The following is a 19,614-nucleotide window of genomic DNA, read 5'->3' on the forward strand; positions in this document are numbered from 1 at the left end:
TCTAGCGGAGGTCAGGCCCCTGAGCACTGGGTCATCTGCTGCTGGGGTGAGGGTCCCAGCCTCCCCGTGTTCTCTTATCTCAGTACCAAGTGGAGCCACAGAGAAGGAGCAACAGAAGCAAGAAAAATCAGACCCTGAAAAGTGAGTGTCCGCCACTCACCCCTGCGTGCCCCAGTTACACTGTGGCCCCCGCTCTGAAGGCCCAGTCCCACTGTCTCCAGGACACCAGGGCCTGAGCCCATCCCTCAGGAAACAGAGCCCTGGGTGGGGGTTGGGGGCTCCGAGGAGGGAGAGTGAACCCGGAGGCTTCCCAGATTCTGCACCAGAACAAAGCCCTGAGGGGCTGGAAATGGGTATCGCTCATCAGGGGCCCCAGCGCCTGGACTGGGGGTGGGACCTCCCGCTCCCACTGTGGACAAGCTGTTCAACTCTGCTTAGATTCCTCTGGAGGCTAAGTGGTCCTTCCTCCCCCAGCAAGATCATGAACAAGGAAGCACTTCGGAAAAGACAAAGTGATCCCCATCATGAATCCTGTAATCCCCATGTGGGCATGTGGCCTTGAACAGTACTGTTTGGGGCTCCCGAGTCCAATCCCCCAAAGGTCTCCCCTAAAGAGACATTGTTCCCAGCCTCCCGTAAGATCCCTGGACCCCACCTTCTGCTGTGACCCAGTGTCCTGTTTCCAGGTTTCAGAAAATTTCTGGGTTATCTGGAAGAGTTTCAGGACCTGTTCTCCCTTCTGCAAAGGTAAAGAATCTGCCCCCTTCTCCCCTGGGTGGGCCTCCCCGAGTCTATGGTGTGATCCCTGGGCTGCAGGGAACAGCCTCTGGGGCTGTTCAGGGGGGCTGGGCGGAGCCATGGGGACAGACTGTGACCAAAGCCCCAGGCTGAGGGACAGCAGGAGCATTGTGATGTGGGTGTGGGGCATGGAGGGCTGTGGGGACCGCTCCCAGCCCCAACTGCTACAGCAGCAGCTGGCGCCTCCTGTCTCTCACAGCTACCTGGTGAGGCTCTCTGACCAGGGGGGCTTTCACCACTTCTCACATCAAGCAGCCCCTGGGCAGGTGCGCCAAGGGATGCCAGCTGGAGCCCGTCAGCCATGCAGGGAGCTTGTGGAAGATGCTGCTCCCACCGTGGCCCCATCACCTGCCCTAACTCCACTGACGGGGTCCCCTCGGCCTCTGGCCTCCACCCTGCCAGCGGGACCAATGACCTCAATTTCTGTTGCTTCACACTCCTCCCTGAGTACTTCCTGGCTAGCGGAGCCTTTCCTCCCCCCGGATGGCTTTTCACACCAGCCACTTGCTCTTCCCCCTTCCCCGCCATGTCTCCCTCCTTCGGAGGCCTCTCCTGGGCCTCTGAACGCCTCCTTGGCCCCAGAGCGGCCGGACTCTCCTTTGACTCTCCCTCAGTGTGACTCAAGGGCACCCCCACCATGCCCCATCCCACAGAGTTCGGCTCCACACACACCTCGGTCAGCTGACAGGTCAGCTTCTCCTGTCCCAGCCATCTTGGGCCTGGGCTGCTCACGCTGCCCCATTTCAGCCCCGTCCTGGTGTCAGGCGGCTGCCAATGCCTGGAACCTGTCCACCTCAACATGCTTGGAGTCCCATCAAGCGCCTCTGTCCCATGGCCCACCAGTGGCCTTGTTCTGGGGAGACCCCACACACAGACAGGAAGAGACTAGGATCCCCCCTTCCATCAACCCGGACGTCCGGAAGCTTCTGGAGATACTCATTGCCAAGAAAAAAGAACTGAAGTTTTGGAGGGAGAAGGAAAAGAAAGAAAGGTCAAAATACCAGCTGACCTCTTTCGGGAGAATGTTCAAGTCCCCAGGTCATGGGCAGGACACCATGGGCTGCCCGTCCTTCTGGAGCATGAGTGGCAAAGCAAAACAGCTGCTCGGTCCTGACAAGCCCCCACGTCCCAAGATTCCAAGGGACAATTTGGAGCAGAAATGCCTCCAACTCTTCTGGGGTCTCCCCTTTCTGCACAGCGAGTCCCTGGTGGCCACTGTCAGGGTGACCGATCCCCCACTGGAGTTCCCGTCTGTCATATTCAATGAGCTCTCTCATGCTTTGCCACTCCAGATTCAGGGCAATGTGGCTCCACGCCTCTCCCTGACCCACGACTTACATGACCCTTTGGCCCGGCCCCAACCCTTGACCCTGAGATTGTCCCAGTCCCTGCCCCTGCCTCTGGCTCAACCCCAGGCCCTGCCTCTGGCTCAGCCCCAGSCCCTGCCTCTGACTCAGCCCCAGCCCCTGCCTCTGGCTCAGCCCCAGCCCCTCCCTCTAACTCAGCCCCAGCCCCTCYCTCTGGATCAGCCCCTGCCCCAGCCCCTCCCTCTGACTCAGCCCAAGCCCCACCCTCTGACTCAGCCCCAGCCCCTCCCTCTGGACCAGCCCCTGCTCCAGCCCCTCCCTCTGACTCAGCCTCAGCCCCTCCCTCTGGATCAGCCCCTGCTCCAGCCCCTCCCTCTGACTCAGCCTCAGCCCCTCCCTCTGGATCAGCCCCTGCCCCAGCTCCCACCTCTAACTCAGCCCCAGACCCAGGCAAGCCTTGCACCCTCTGTCCCAGTGGGACACTCTTCTCTACCACCGGAGATGGGTAGCTGCGAGGTGTATTGCCCTGTAGCCCAGAAGACATGGTCTTACATGTCATCTGCTGTTCAAAACCTGGAATGTCACTATCTGGAGAAGCAACTAGAGAGGGGCAAGTTACCCCCTGTGGTGAAAAGATCTCAGGAAGTCTTTAGCCAAGGTCCTCCTGGCCTTCCCCAGGGTGGCCAAGCCCCCAAGGGCCATAGGTCAGTCTCTGTCCTTCCTGGAGAATTGATCGACTCTGAGCTCTGTGAGCAACCGGATTGGCACCTTTGGAAGAGGCTCATGAAGCAAGAAAGGGACCCTTCCTGCAGGGTCCAGCTATCCCTGAACATACAGCCTCACCAAGAGTTCCAGAAGGTGCCCCAGGCACACAGCTGGCACAGTCCCACATCTGAGTCTGAGTCTACGGATAGAAGCTGCCAGGCCACACAGAAGACTGGGTCCAGGTACCCAGGAGGGACCGTGCCAGGAAAAAGACTGGGCAAGGATTCAAGGTCCAGTACAGGGAGGATCTGGAAAGATCTACACAGGGGCCCAACGGGCTCTCCAGAGAAGGCTCCAGGAAGAAATCGTGAGGAGTCAGAAACAGACTTGAAGCCCTCCACAAGCAGCGCAGAGAAGCAGCACCCAGAGAAGGACCCGAGAGCCCATTTCAGGAAGTTGGGGCAGTTCAGAGAGGGTCAGATGCCTTTGGATGTTCAACCTTCCAGGCTCGCAGCCCACCACGCCTCGGACCTTCCCGGAAAGCCAAGCCCTCATGGGAACCCTGGAAAGCCAGTGCTTTCCAAGTGTTGGGAATCCTCCCACGACTTTTCCATCCTCAGTCCATATGCTCAGCAAATGCTAGAAGCACATATCATAAGGCTCAGGGTGAAGCACCGGTGGGGCCTCCCCCTCAAGGTTCTCAAGACTATAAACCTCTTCAAGTTGAAGAAGGGCTTCCTCCTCTCCCAGTCCTTCCCACCCCGCTCAGCAACCTGCGTATCCAAGGCTGGCTCGGGCACCAAGTTCTTAGGAAATCCTCCTCAGCCCTATCAAGGAGAGGTGATGAAAGAGTCTTACCCCACCTGGGGGAGGGCCCTCGGTGCTCCCCAGCCTACGTGTGAGGAAATCCAGCAGGCTCTGGAAGGGTCCTCACCTGGGGGTGGCCCTCTGGCTGGACAGGGGGCCAGTCCACCTTCTCGGACCTTCACATACAGCTTTGTGGGCAGAATCTGGCACAGGGAAACTCCCTCTAGGACTCTTAAGAACAGCAACTTGGAGTCAAGTCCAAGTCCAGCTATGGCCACAAAGGAGCCAAGGAGGGTGAATGGGGGTCGGGCCTCACGGGACGTGACCATGCTAGAGCTCAACTTAGAGCCCCAGGATTTGAGTGCCAAAGAGCCCGGGGAGGTGGGAGACGTCAAGGAGACCCCTGCCTGGGGAGTCACCTTAGAACCCCGTGTGCTGGCCAACAACCAAGGCCTCCGTGGCAAGGGGAGAAGATCAGGGTCTTCAGGGAAAAGTGACAGCCCCCTGCAACATACAAAGTTGGTCGCCAGAGACCCCAAAGAGCTATGCCTTGAGGCACGGCACAGGAGTTCCGAGCCCCGGAAGTTGATGGAGTCAGAGAACCAGCCTTGTGATGCCACCCCCACCGTGCTCCTTCAAGACTGTGAAACTGGGGTCCTCCTTCAAGACTGTGCGACTGAGAGTCTCCTTCAAGACTGTCAGTCCAACATGTCCATCGCTGCCGACATCTTGGCTTCTCAGGGATCTCTGTCTGGCTTCCAGAGCGGGTCCAGTGAAGACACATCTACTTCCCAGGTGTTGCATGGCCAAAGATCCCATGGCCAGAGCCCCTACAGGCAGCCAGGACACCTGGGACTGCAGCACCAATGTAAGAGCCCGAGCAGGTCACGTGTCACCCCCGAGGTGAGAGAGAGCTCCAGGAGGTCCCCCTCGAGAGAGCCTGCCAAAGAGCTGTCAGAACTGAAGCTCCTCCAGATCAGTGAGGTGAAACGTCCAGTCCAGGGCAAGGAGTCAGGAGAGACCTCGGGAAGCAAGGCCTGTGAGATCTTGCTGAAGAAGGAAGAGGCGCCTCCGGAAAGCTACTTCAGGAGAAGGATGATGCACTTGTTCCAGTGGTTCTTTCCCAGTAGAGGCAGAGGACTGGAAGATTCCCTTCAAAAGGGCAAGTCTTCATCATCCCAGGGCCGGGGACAAGTCATGGGCAGGTCAGCCATGGACAGCGCTTCTGCCGAGGCTCAGGTGGTCGTGCAGGCTGTGGAGCGGATCCTAGAAGAGAAAATGTTGCCTTACCAGGGACTCAGGGTCCCAGAGGTCGGCTGGTGCAAAAAGGATCTCCAGGCTTCGGCAGACCCCAATGTCTCCTACCACAGGGTTCTCTCTTACCAAGAGCAGAGGAGAGTGATGAGGGAGACAGCCAGTCCACAGGGCACCCCCAGGGGCCACAACTATGCCAACAAGACCGAGTGGATTGGGTGGCCCTTCCCCACCAGGGTGCCAGAGTGCCCAAGCAGACCCTGCCAGAACAGGTCACTGGTGCCGGGCCCTTCAGGCCGCATCCTGCAGGCCCACTGCCCCAGGCACTGCCTCCTTCAAAGAGACATTTCACCTGGCCAGCCACTGTGTGCTTCTCATGCCTTTCCTGGCAGGACAACTTTCCTCCAAGAAAAAACGCAAACGGTGCAGAGAAAATCTTCTTTTTCTCACATTAGCACATCTTCTATGGGCTAATATCTTCTCCGTGCCACAATTACTTTGCTTCCCCAAAATAAATGTTTGTTTGTTTGTTTGTTTTTTTCCTCATGAATGGTGCTAGCCTCTGTGTGTGCCCTGCTGTGGTGGGAGAGAAGGATCAGGGTCTGCTCTCCCCAAGGACCTGCTTTGGCTTCCAGAATGAATGGGGCCTTGGAGGACAGGTTATCTCGGGGTCCACCCCACCCCCTTCCTCCCTCTCCTTCAGTTTCCACGACAAGGTGAACAAGACCCAGACCGGGACCTCGCTCTACCCATTCTCTCCTGCTTTCCCTCTACGTGGAGCTTGTGTGGCTTTAGGGAGGGTTTGCTGAGGCAGAAATCCCGCTCAGGCTTCAGGAAGACAGAATCCTAGGTCAGAGTGGGGCCTGCAGTTGGGAGACACAAGGCAGGCCTTGAGGGCAGAGGTGAGAAATCAGAGGTGTGAATAGAGGAGGGCCGCCCCAGGAGCCTTCTCACCCCCAGGGAATCCCATCTTAGCTCCCTCAGCCCCTCTTCTCACACTTGGAGCCGCAAGGGATGAGCTCACTCCCGGCGCTGAGGGTGTGTGTGTGGGGGGGGGGGGTGCCACAGAGATCCTCAGGGACCTGCCTGCCCAGGCCCAGGGCACTGAAGGGGCCTGCCCACCAGCACCCCCTTCCCCTCTTGGGGGATTGAGGGAGTGTGGCTGTGGGCAGGGGAGCCCTGCACTTAGAGTGGGACGCCAGGAAGGAGGCCAAGTGATGGAGTGTGCCCATGCCTGATGTGACCACTGAAGACCCTTGGTGTCCCACTGCCACCTACAGGCCAAGATGAAAGAAGTTAGAGGCCCTGGGGCTGTTCCCGCAGGGTCTGCACCCTACTCCAGCTGCCAATTCCAGGGTGGGGGGTTGGAGGGAATGAGGTGGGGTTGTACAGAAGCCACCTGAGCTCCCACACTGACGGCCAGGTGCCCAGAGGCAGCAAGGCCTTCAGGCAGAGAAGTTAATTTCTGCACAATTTGATAAGCTTGAGGACTGGGGGCCCCAGACGGAGTTGTGGTCTGTGACTTTTAAGTACACGTGTGGCCCAAGGATGGCTCCCAGGGGACTGGTGGGGACTCAGAGGCCAAGGGACTGGCCTGGTTCCTGATCTTGGTTACCCCAGAGCCCGGAGGGGCAGGAGGCCCTCAAGTGGGGCTTCTCCCATCCCCGGCTGGAAGGGATGTGTCCAGAAGGAGGGTGGAGTCTAGAAGGCCCCCCCACCCCGCGTGTCCCGCTCCCAGCCCAACATTGTCCTCCAGGGTCCCCCATACATCGCTCTGATGGAGACCCCACACAGAGACCCAACACAGAGACTTCTGATGGAGACCCATACAGAGACTCCACAGAGACACCTCAGCACGACCCTACACAGAGATCTCTGCCAGAGACTCACAGGGGCAGGGGCTAAGTTTCTGCTTATCATGATACCATTACTTATTATCATCCATGTTGTAGACAGCAAGGCCTTCTCAGAAACACCCAGAGACCAAGCCCATCCCATACTGAGAGATGCCCAGCAGCTGTTGCTGTTGGGCTGTGACAAACACCATGGCAGGGGCCGTGAACGCTCCAGTGTGAACAGGGGAGTGGTGAGGGAGCCCTGAGGACAGGTATCCTGCATTGCCGACTCCTATGATGGGGCTCTCCCTCGGAAGCCTGTGTGCACACAACTACGGACCATGCCTCCCCCCGTGACAGAGGAGCTTTACTATGCATCCTCGCAATCCATTTCCGATGGTGTTTGGCCACTTATGTAATAGAAGACCATCGGTTTCCAAAACTTCGTGAAATTTACATTAACTGAAAATTTTGTTTTCTAGACTCTATCTATTGGGGGGGTGCAGAGGGGGAGGAGTAAAGGAGGGAGGGAGAAGGACAAGCATATTCCCCACTGAGCGGTGAGCCTGGGCCCACCAGTTCTCAGGACCTGAGATCATCACCTGAGTTGAAACCGAGAGTTGGTGCCTTCATCGACTGAGCCAGCTGGGTGCTCCTGAGATTTTTGAAGTAACTTTCCAAGTACGCAAGAGAGGAGAAAATACGTTACCAAAGTATTCACAAAATGGTAATGATGGTGATGTTCTTGCTTGTGGAGGGTTTCCTCCTCATGAATCCCTGAGTCAGGACCTTGGCTTAGAGCACCTCGCTCACAACCTCAACCCCCTCCTCTAACCCCTCCCCTAACCCCTCTTCCAACCACTCCTCTAACCCCTCCTCTAGCCACTCCCCTAACCACTCCCACCTTCCCAGGAATCAATCCATGTAACTGATGAAGAGCAGGAAAGGTTGTTGCTGTTGTCTGCTTTGTAAAGCAAGGTTGCTTGTTGCCACCTCTCTTCTGGATTATTTCACAGACATTAGACAAAGCTTTACAAGAAAGTTCTCCCTCATCTAGGAGAGTGGATCTTCCCACGTTTTATCACAAACCTTTCCTACAAACATTTCAGAAATGCCAATATAATACATCATATTTTCTACAAATGAATACAAGCAAAGATTTATCTCATTCATGTAAATGCTAAGAAAGCAAGACAGCGAATTAGTGATTGAAGCCTCACACCTGAGGCTTACGCAGACGAGCAGAGACCTGCAGTCGATCAGCTACAGAGAAGGGAGATACACGTAAGCGATGTCGACTTTGCAATCACGGGGAAAACTATGATGTAGGATTTGAAATGTCCTAGAAATGGTCACTGCCTTTCAAAACATCCCTCCGATTCTTCCCCACAGAGTCCGAGAGGCCGGCAAGGTCTCAAACTTTTGATTTACCATAAGCCATAAGAGCTTTTCAATCTGGAGAAGTCCCTTTCGGAAATGGAACCACCCTTTTGTGGCATTCTTTTAGGTCAGGTTCTCTCCTTTGTTTCTTCATCCAAACTTATTTGTTAAACTGCCAGGGTCAGCATAGAGCCTGGAAGAGGACCCCCCATCAGCCTCTTTGCTGGCTTGAACCACACAGACAGACAACTAAAGAAAAGGTCTCACCTGTGGTGAGATCTGTCTCCAGGACACTAAATGTGATTTTTTTATAAGCAGGATCTCAAGAAATCCATGCCATGACCCTGTGTGTTAAGGTTAATCAGGCTGTTTTTTGTGGAAAGAAAGAAAAACAGAGGTTGAGGTCTGGAAAGTTTCTTGGCCAAGGGGTCATCCCCCGAGAGGCCTGCCCCTGAGACTGAGGGTGGGAAGTTTCTGGAACAATGTCCCCCACACCAGGGCACTTGCTGGGAGGAATGTACTTACTGACAGGAGGTTTGATCTACACATACTCCTTGGTTTTCCTACCAAATAGGACTGCTGCGTCATGGAAACACTAAGTAGGAATTCTCAGGGGAAACACCAAGAAAGAAACATCGAGACTAGGGTGCTGAGTGACTGTCTTAAGTCAACCCTTCCTCTGTCTCATGCCTTCAAACTACCCTTTGTCTCATACCACAACTACCCATGTCAGCATGTGGAGGGTTCGGACAGATGGGCTCAGAAGCCCTACAAACTCTGACTAAAAGAAAGACCCCATGACAAGATTTCACCAATGTCCAAGAGTTTAAAGGACAGCAGAGAGAGCCAAGATTCCACATCAGAAGCAGCCAGGGACATCTGGAGGAGAAAGGTACAGCTTAGTCCCTCACAGGCCTGCTTCGCATGGAAAGAAAGGCAGAAAATTCTGGCACTCCTTCCCGTGAGCATTGAAAGACCATCCTTCCTTCATTCAAAACTTACCACCCCCAAAATAAGAAATGAACAAACAAACGTAACACGCAGAAAGGCTGAGCCAGGGGCAGTGGTTTCTACCGCAACTATTCCTGAGTTAGTATTATGGTCTTACAAATACCTCACTTTTATTGTTTAACTGTCTCTGCTCTGAGTACATTTCAGAGAAAATTCTTAAGTGAGCATTCAAGTGAAGCCATAAAAATGTTCTGTACTGTGATCAAGTGGGCATTTTAACAACTTATAATTACGCTTCTAATGTAGGAAACGCTCTATACCTCCCAAGCTAAGCTTGTTAGGGGTCAGATTCATGAATGTGTGCAGTCTCTATTATATTTCTGTCCTGGGTTGTTTTTCTTCTAAGTGTTTAGAGCTGCTTAAGCAGTGATTTAGAAAAAAAATACCTTGACTACTTTTTTTCACTCTACAAACCCACTTCAAATATTGTGGAAATATTAAAAGATATAATTCTCTCATTCCTTTCTCATACCTCGAATCCTTTTAGTTTGTGTTCTTGAGAACGCTGTGCACTGAAAGGGATGTAAGTGTGCTTGGGTGTCCTGATACAAGGGTGGTGTTTTCCACTCGATGCCTGTTTCTCGAAGGTTCACTTAAGCCCAGAGGAGCTGCTGACATGTTCTGCTGCTTCTGTGGGGGCTCTGCCTGTCCCATCACTGGGCTTACTTGCCCTGTTCTGTGCCGCCAACAGTTTACCAGACTCCTGGGGGTCTGTGTTCTGGGATCCTGGCTTCTCACCTGGACCCACTGGGAGAGCCCTGGAGACCACATGATCTGCCCACAGAGTCCTAGCATGGCCCAGGATAGTAACAGGGAAGATCAAGGGCTGTGAGAATGCTTAGCACTGCTTCCCTTGGGCTCCCTGCCTCCCCCTCGCCAGGGCAGCACCCCACTTCAGCTTCTGGCCACCCACTCCCAGGATGCAGTGGTGGCTGCTACAAAGGAGGGTTGTAAGACCCTTCTGCTCACATGTGACATATATGTCATCTTAGTGAGACAGTGATGAGCAAGGGAAGAAAACAGTATCTTTTAAGTAGATCTAATGCAGAGTTCCACTGTCCTGCAGTGTCCATGCCTACATCTTTGACTCTTCATGGACTTCCACTCTTTCATGCAAAATTGAAGGGACAGTGACGTCCTGGCTAGCCCCCACCATGGAGGAGGGAAGGGGTGCTTGTGATTTATAGACTGAGAGCACAGGAATCCCATGGTCAATGAGTTGTTGAACCAGGCCAGGTAGGAAGAAGTAAAAGGAATGAAAACAGAAAGGTGCAGTGTCCTTTTCTTTCAGAGAGTAACAGATGCACAGAATCTGAAAGGTGGCCAAGAGCTGGGGTCTAGGGCCCTGCGGACACCACGGACCCCTGAGCCTCAGCAGAATGCACAAATCTCAGTTCCATGTCACCATTAATGAACTGAAATGTTTCCTCTCTGTGAGTTTCAGGTGGTGAAAGACTATATATTTTGGAACTTTCCCGGGCAGTACCAGAGTCTTGGTTCTCTTACCTGAGAAGGAAAATAAGGCTGAAAATGAGAATAAAGGGTGAAGACTGATCATAAATTGTTAGCATTTCCTTTCTCCCTGATGACTCAACATCGCCAGGCGGAGGCTGTGAGCCCCCTCCTGGGGCCACCAGGGTGGTCAGGCTGGCTCCTGTCACAAGGTCCCCATCTCCCCCTCCCCTGTCTATGACCCAGGGACTCCAAACATACCAGTGAAATCCCCTCAAGGCTTTGTGGCCATCCCAACCTGAAATACAGGGAGCTGCCCAGGGGTTCTCAGTGGTTCAGGTCTGCACCTGCTGGATATGGTCACCTCCTGGGCCCGCCTGCCATGCAGCCACCAGCAAGGAGTGCCAGTTGTGCCTCCTGCCCTAGCACCTGTGAGCATAACAAGTCCAGTCATTTCTTAGCTTTCGTGTGCATGACTTCCACAACCATGATGGAATGTTCCTTAAAGACCCCACAAGGGGGACTAACCTCCCCCACTCACAACACAGTGGTATTGGCAGAAAACAGAATCTTCATTACAAATATATGTGGTCTGGGAAAGCGAAGCAACTTACTAAACCAGACTTCTAGAAGGTGTCCTGCATCCTAGATGCCTGATGAACTCAGAGAGCCCGTTTCCTACACAGTGGGTCACAACAGCTCAGTTCCTCTCTGCCCCAAATCCTTGCTTCCCTGCTCATGACTGACCCCGTTCTCATGACCCTCAGCTGTGGCTTATGACTAGCCAATTCCAGTTATGTAAAATACACTAGAAGGAGGACCTTGCATGACAAATGATTGAGACACAAGAAGTCATACTTCTGCCACTTCTGCCTCTTAAAACACTAAGAAACTTCTTAAAATATGAATCAGAAGATGTCAGGATATCTAGCACAGGAGGCTATGCAGTTCTGTCTGAGTGGGCCAGTCCCTCAGATCACTCACCATCTATGACTGATTTTAAAAAGACAGTGTGTAAAAAGTAAACATAATTTAACTCCTATAATTTTGGAATGCTTTACAAAAAGGACAGAGTTCCTGATATTATCTTTTTATGATTAAGAAAAGAGTTAGGTTTGACCTTTGTTCAGTATTTATTCAAGTGTGATTTTTAAGCCTCATTTTACTAAATGAGATGAACCATAAAGCTATGGGATATTGTAGCATGAGCAATTCAGAAGTCCTGAATGCAGCTGAAAGGCTAACCTGTGCAGAGAGGATCTAAGGGCAGGGGACCCGGAACAATGTGCTTGTAGATGTCACCATAGGCTTATGTCATACATGACTTTTCAGTCTTATAATGAATGGGCTTTATGAATTCAAAATTATTCTGCAGAAGCTGTCATAGCTGTCCTTGCCCTCCATCATCACTCTGGTGATTGGGCACTAGGAATCCTGTAAAATATTTTACATCAGACCTGCCCACCCACCAGTGATAAAACTACGGTATGCTCTATATACAAAGAATCATTTAAAAGCATTATTTTCTATGAGATGACAGCTGCTTTCACCTGAAAATGCAGTAAATAGTTTCCTTACAAGATTCCAGTGACTGACGGGTGAGAAAACATACCGGACACCAAGTGCAAGGGGCCGGAGCCAGGCTGTTAGGGCTGTGCAGGCTGGGGTTGCGGGCCAGGAACCAGCACCACCAGATCGGGAGCCCCAGAGCCTGGGGTCCAGAGCGAAATGCAGTAGGTGCATTCGTCCGAAGTCAGGGAGTGCTCCCTGGAGGAGAAGGCAGTGGATGTGGGGTTTCCACAGCACAGAGTTTAGATGGAGGCCACCAGAGCACGGACGACTTGGGTAGGGCACACCTGCAGGGAAGAAACCGAGCTGGAAGGAGGACACAGGGGGCTGGCAGGCTGCCCCCAGGACACGGGAGGATGTTTAGGACATGGGCTGGCCAGGGGAAAAGCCTGCAAACTGGGTCAGGACGTCGCACTGTGAGGGGTACTGAGTGTCCAAGCCAGGAAGGGCGACGCGGTCCCCAGGCAAGGGGAACCCAGGGAGGCTTCAGGGTGCAGACCACACCTGCTCCAGTGGGATGACCCTGCAGGGCCTGGAGTGGGGGAGGGGAGTGGGGCTGCTGTGAACCTGGGCTGGGAATCTATCTTGATAGACTGTATCTGAAAATGGAGCTAATTAGTGATCAGGACTGAGTGAAATGGAGTGAGACCAGTTCTTGGAAAGTTGCAAGGTGGTTTGCCTCCTGGTGTCCAGCCTGGCTTTTGTCGTTGTTGGGTTTCCCTTCTTTTCCAACCAGCTGCCATGAAGTCAGCATCTGGCAGAGTTCCCAGTGACTAGCTGGGCATGGGTGGGGACCACGGGAAGCAGGGTCCACATAGTCTCGTGTGGATGCAGCTCACCCAGGGCTCCCTGGGGGGAGGGCCTGCACCCTGAGAGACTCACGTGGATGCCGAGTCCTTGACCCTCCACAGGCTGAGGTCAGAGAGAGGACTGTCCCTCCTTCCTCTGGAGGGAGTGCCCTGGAGAGGGCCCTGAGAGGGGGCCTGTGGACCTATCCCTTCTTTGCCAGTGGCCTCCCTGCTGCACTTGTTGGGGTCCCTGGGCTGTGAGGATGTGCCCCACAGAAGTGGTAATTTAGTGAGTCCCCAAGATGGCACTGCTTTCTCCTCTGGGTGATGGTCACATCCAGCTGGCCCTCAGGAAACATCTCATAGGAAATGGGAAGTGTGGGTGCTTGAAAATGGGCTGGAGGAGGGAAGGGCAGAGGGGCTGTGCAGAGCCAGTGATAGAGGCACACAGGACATGGCTGGAGGTCAGGAGGGACATGGGAGGAGCCTGTCTGAGTGCTGCGTCCCAGGTGGGGTTCCAGCTCTCCCTCAGTGTCACACACTTCCCACAAACCTCCCCTGAGGAGGGAAGGCTGTTTTGGTTGCCAGTGTGTTATTACAGTAACTGTCATGGCCTGAGCACCAGTGGGATGGTCCCTGGTACCCAGGAGCCTTGGCAGTGCCCTTCCATGCCATGAGTGTCCAGACACGTGGTGTTTCCAGCAGCATCTGGAGAGAAGGATACCAGCCCTCAGTGCAGGAAGTGCATCTGTGTGCAAGGAGGAGCCTCTCCACTCACACACGGTCAATCGGTTTAAAGGTCCTCTTAGGCATCACACATATCAGGCTGGCAGGGTAAAGACTTCTTCCAGCAGTAACTGGAACCCACTCACACTGTTTTCATTTTAAAAATATGGAAACTGGGAGACGAAAATAACAGAACACAAACATGTATGCACCAGCATATTTTGAAATAGAGTGGATATTTTAAAAACTTACTTAAAAATTCAGGAGAGTGAGGTCAGCAAGATGACACGCAAGAAAACTCCAGGCCTGTTCCCTCCACAGAAACACCAAAAACACAACTAGAGACTGACCAAAATAACCTTTGGGAACTATGGGAATGGCCAAAGAGTCAAAGCAACCAAGTGAATGCTTGGTCAAGAATAAGCCACATGTGGCAGGGCAGGAAATGCCGTGACCATTCTGGGCAGAACACCTGGAGCAGAGTAGTTGCCATAAGCTAGTCCCCTTTGCAAACCAGAGAGAGCAAAGTGGACTAATCTGCGACCCTTTGATTTCTAACCTATCTAAAGGATACCAGAGGGACTGGTCTTGGGACAGCTGACACAGAGTTCAGACAACCAAAAGTGGCTCACAGCTCAGAAGGGGGGAAATCACTGGAAGCAGCAGGTACGACTTGCGAAAACCAACCTAAAGCTAATTACAGACACAGACATCTGGAGCAAGTGATTATTGATTGAGGAATACAAATAGAACAGCTAACATCCCTAAAATGAGCAAGGGTGTGAGCCTTATAAAGAGGAAGACATTAAAAGCAGCCATACCAATGGGAGACCTGGGAAGAGAGCATGTGCACAGATGTAGGGACAACACAGGCATGAGAAAAGCGCATGCCAGGCTGATTAGCAAGGGTCTCCCCCGCATGAAGCCAGCATGCAAAGCCTGGGGGAGGGGGCTGTTTTTTAAAAATATCCAGTTTTCAATAAAAGATCACAAGCTATACAAAGAAGTAGTAAAATATGGCTCATTCAAAGGAACAAAATACATCTCCAGAAACCATCCCTAAAGAAACATTGGCTTTGAACTTACTAGAGAAAGGCTTTAAAACGATTGCCTTAAATATGCTCTAAAGGCTAAAGGAAAACATGGACAAAAGAAACAAAGGAAATCAAGAAAATATATGAGCAAAATGAGAATATTTACAAAGAATTTGGAATTATTAGAAACAATCAAATGGAGGGGCACCCGGGTGGCTCAGTGGGTTAAAGCCTCTGCCTTCGGCTCAGGTCATGATCCCAGGGTCCTGGGATGGAGCCCTGCATCCAGCTCTCTGCTCAGCAGGGGGCCTGCTCCCCCCACCCCCTCTGCCTGCCTCTCTGCCTACTTGTGATCTGTCTGTCAAATAAATAAGTAAAATCTTAAAAAAAAAAAAAGAAACAATCAAATGGAGATTTTGGAGATGAAAAATACAAAACTGAATTGAAAAAAAAATCATTTGAGGGGTTAAATAGCAGAGGCAAACAGAAAGAAAGGCTCAGCAAACTTGAATACAGGTCCCTTGAAATTACTGAGACTGAAGAGTAAACGGAGAAAAAAAGGAAGAACAGTGAACAAAGCCTGAGAGACTTATGATGGGAGAACATCAAGCTGACCAATATAACATTATGGGACATGCAGGGGAGAAATGACAGAGAAAAAGGCAGAGAAGTAATGGCCATGCATTTCACAAGTCTGAGGAAAGTCATGGATATAGCAATACAAGCTTAACAAATGCCAAGCAGGATAAACACAAACAGACCCACACCAAAAGAAGAGTGGCTCACCATATACAGGGCAGCCTCTGTAAAACTATCAGTGGGTTCCTCAGGCAAAAAGGCAGGTCAGGGAGAATTCAACATTAGGCAAATGTCCTGCAAAAATGAGTGAGAAAGAAAGTCCCAGATCAACAACAGAAACTGAGAATGTCCATAACCACTAGACCTGCCCAACAAGAAATGCTAAAGAAAGTCTATCAAGTTGGAATTAAGGATGCCAGATGGCAACTCAAAACCATATGAAAATATCAGATTCTCCAGGAGAGACAAGTACATGGACAAATACAAAAACTAGCAAAGTATTATTGTAATCTTGAATCGTTACTCCTTTCCACTTTTATTGAGAAATTACTGACATCCATTATAACTCCACTTTTTTATTCTTCCACAAGATTAACAACAAATAGCCATAAGTATATATTTAAGTATATATAATGCTTATAAATCTATGTTACTAAGTACAAAATATATAAAGATGTAATTTGTGACATCAATAAGGTAAAGTGTGGGTGAATAAATAAATAAATAAGGTGTGGATAGAAGAGCTAAAAGAAGGGTTTTTGTATGCAATAAAGTTAAAAATCAGATAAAAACAGGTTATTATAACTTTAAGATATTATATGCAATCCCCACAGAAATCACAAAGAAAATATTTATGGAATTTACAGAAAAGAAAATGAAAGTTAAATCAAAATGTATAAATCAAAATGAGTAAAAAAATTAAATTCAAAAGAAGACAATAAAGGAGGAACAAAACAGTTAAGACATAAAGACAACAAATAACAAAATGCCAATAGTAGGCCATCCTACCAGTAACCACTTTAAATGTAAGTGAATTAAGTTCCCCAATCAAAAGGCCTGTATTGGCGGAATGATACCAAAAACTGAAACAAAAAACAAAACAAAAAAACCCAGGATCCAACTTTATTCTCTCTATAACACACTCATTTGAGATGTAAGGACACAAACCTAGACTTGGAAGTTAAAAGGATAGAACAAGATATTCCATGCAATTAGTAACCAAAAGACCAGGGTTGGGTATACTAATATCAGATAAAACAGACTAAGGCAAGAAGTGTTTCAAGCAATGAAGAAGAACATTATTCAATGATAAGAGGTCTATTCACCAAGAGGATATAAGAATTATAAATAAATGTGCAGCCAACATCAGAGCACCTACATATCAAGCTGACAGAACTGAAGGGAGAAATAGATTGATCTAGAATAAAAGAAGGAGACTTCAATACCACATTTTCAATAACAAACAGAATCATCAGACAGAAGATCAGTAAAAATTAGGGGACCTCAACAAGACTATAAGCCAATTGGTCACAACAGAGATTTACAAAATACTTCATCCAACAAGAATAGAATACACATCTTTCTCGAAAAGACATGGACCATTCTTCAGTATAGACCAGATGTCAGCCCATAAAACAAGTCTTAAAAAATTTAGAAAGATGGGGATTGTGAAAAATATATTTTCTGATCAAAATGAAATGAAACCAGAAAGGTTTCAGAAGGAAAACTGGAAAATCTACAAATATGTGGAAATTGAACATTACCTTAAACAACAAATGAGTCAAGGAATAAATCACAAAGGAAATGTGAAAATTTATTGAGACAAATGGGAATGAAACCACAACCTAGCAAAACTTATGGGATGTAGCAAAAGAAGTGCTAACAGGGAAATTTATAACTATCAATGCTAACATTGAAAAGGAAGAAATATCTCCAAGTCAGCAACCTAACTTTACACCATAAGGAACTAGAAAAAAAAGAACAAATGAAATCAAAAGCTAGCAGAAGGAAAAAAAATAATAAAAATTAGCAAAATAGAGAATAAAAATAAGATAAACAAGATAAGCAAAATAGAGAGTAGAAAGAGAGAAAATCCACAAAATCAAGAGTTGAGTCTTCAAAAACCAAAAACTGACAAGCCGTTAGTAAGACCAACTAATTAAAAAAAAGGGAGAATTCTCAAACAGCTAAGGGCAACAATGAAAGTTGGTCATTACGACAGATTTTATAGATAGGGAAGGGTTAGAAGAGAATACTGTGAACACTGTATAGTAACAAATTGAGTAACTGAGATGAAATGGATTAATTCCCAGAAATATGAAATTTCACCAAGACTAACCCAAAAAGAAATAGAAAATATGAACAGATCCATAACAAGTAAGGCTACAGGTCTCCTTACAAAGAAAAACATCGGACTTGATGGCCTCACTGGTGATTTCTACCAAATATTTAAAGAAGAGCCAACACCAATCCTCTTAAACATTTCCAGAAATATGAACAGGAGAGAGAACTCCCTGACTCATTCAATGAGGCCAGCATTACTCCCTAATCCGGAGATACTACAAGTAAAAACAACTACCAACCAACATCCCTGATTAAGACCAGTGCAAGAATCGTCAACAAAATACTAGCAAACTGAATTTGGTAGCATATGAAAAGGATTATGCACCATTACCAAGTGCAATGGATTCCTGGACTGCAAGAATGAGTCAATATACAAGAAACAATCAGTGTCATAGGTCACATTAGGAAAGGAAGGGTAAGTCACATGATCATCTCAACTGATGCAGAAAAAGCACTTGGCAACATTCAGCACGTTTTCATGATAAAAGCACTCAACAGACTACGAATAGAAGAAACTATGTCAACATAATAAGAGCCATATATGAAAAACCCACAGTGAGCCTCATACCCCACAGCGAAAGGTTACAAGCTTTTCCGCTAAGATCAGGAACAATCCAGGGATGCCAGATTTTGTCACTTCTACTAAACATAATACTGGAAGTACAAGCCAGAACCATTAGGCATGAGAGGGAATCCAAATTGGAAAGAAATAAGTGAAATTATCTCTGTTTGCAGATGGCATGATCTTATATGTAGAAAACCCTGAAGATTCCAGGAAAACAACAACACTTTTAGAACTGATCAATGATAGTTGACCAAAATCAACATACAGAAATCTGCTGCAATTCAGTACCCCAGCAATGAATAATTTAAAAAGGGAACTAAGAAAACAATTTCCTGTGTAACAGCATCAAGAAGAATAAAATACATTGGAATAATCTTAACCAAGAGGTAGTAGAGTTGTACACTGGAAACTATGAAATGCTGCTGAAAGAAATGAAAGAATACACTTATAACTGGAAGGCTATACCATGTTCATGTTTTGGAAACCTTGGTATTTTTAAGATGTTAATGCTTTGCAAAGGGATCTACAAATAATTTTCAACATGGGTGCCAGGATTACTCAACAGGGAAAGGACAGTTTTCCAACAAACGAGGCTAGGAAAATTGGATAACAGTATGCAAAGGAATAAAAATGGACCTTCACCTTATACCGTATACAAAAATTAACTTGCAATGAATCAAAGTTCTCAGCATAAGACCTAGGGCTATAAAAACTCTTAGGGAAGAAAAAGAGGACAAAAGGTTTATCACATTAAATTTGATGATGATTTCTTGGATAGGACACTAAAAGCAGAGACAACATAAAATAAAATAGATAAATTCAAATACATCAAAATTTAAAACTTTTGTGCTTCAAAGAATGCCATCAGCAGAGTGCAATGGCAACCCATGAATGACAGAAAATATCTGCAAATTCTCTATCTGATTAGGGGTTCATATCCGGAATATATAAAGAACTTTGTACATCCCAGCAACCAAAAAACCAAACACCTTGATTTTAAAACGCACAAAGTACTTCAATAGACATTTATCCAAAGAAAATATACAAATGCCCAATGAACACATGAAAAGATGCTCAACTTCAGAAGTCATCAGGGAAATGCAAATCAAAACTACAGTGAGACACCACTTCCCACCCTTTGGCTATTTTTTTTTAGTTTTTTAAATTTATTTTCAGCATAACAGTATTCATTCTTTCTGCACCACACCCAGTGCTCCATGCAATCCGTGCCCTCTCTAATACCCACCACCTGGTTCCCCCAACCCCCCATCCCTTCAAAACCCTCAGATTGTTTTTCAGAGTCCATAGTCTCTCATGGTTCACCTCCCCTTCCAATTTCCCTCAACTCCCTTCTCCTCTCTAACTCCCCTTGTCCTCCATGCTATTTGTTATGTTTTTAATGGGAAATAAGATGTGTTGATGAGCATGAGTTGAGTCATCCAAATTCACAGCAACTTTATT

General features: G+C 48.7%; 1 protein-coding gene across 1 annotated transcript; it reads left to right on the top strand.

Moving 5' to 3' along the window:
- The first annotated feature begins 1,541 nt into the window (after nucleotides 1-1,541).
- LOC116863049 (spermatogenesis-associated protein 31E1-like) lies at nucleotides 1,542-5,345 on the top strand. Its single transcript, XM_032850540.1, has 2 exons — nucleotides 1,542-2,176; nucleotides 2,918-5,345. The coding sequence occupies exons 1-2, from the start codon at nucleotides 1,821-1,823 to the stop codon at nucleotides 5,343-5,345; spliced, it is 2,784 nt and encodes a 927-aa protein (XP_032706431.1). The 5' UTR covers nucleotides 1,542-1,820.
- Nucleotides 5,346-19,614: the final 14,269 nt, after the last annotated feature.

This window comes from Lontra canadensis, unplaced genomic scaffold (genome assembly GCF_010015895.1).
Source record: "Lontra canadensis isolate GAN:19392208 unplaced genomic scaffold, GSC_riverotter_1.0 scaffold480, whole genome shotgun sequence".
NCBI classification, from domain to species: Eukaryota; Metazoa; Chordata; class Mammalia; order Carnivora; family Mustelidae; genus Lontra; species Lontra canadensis.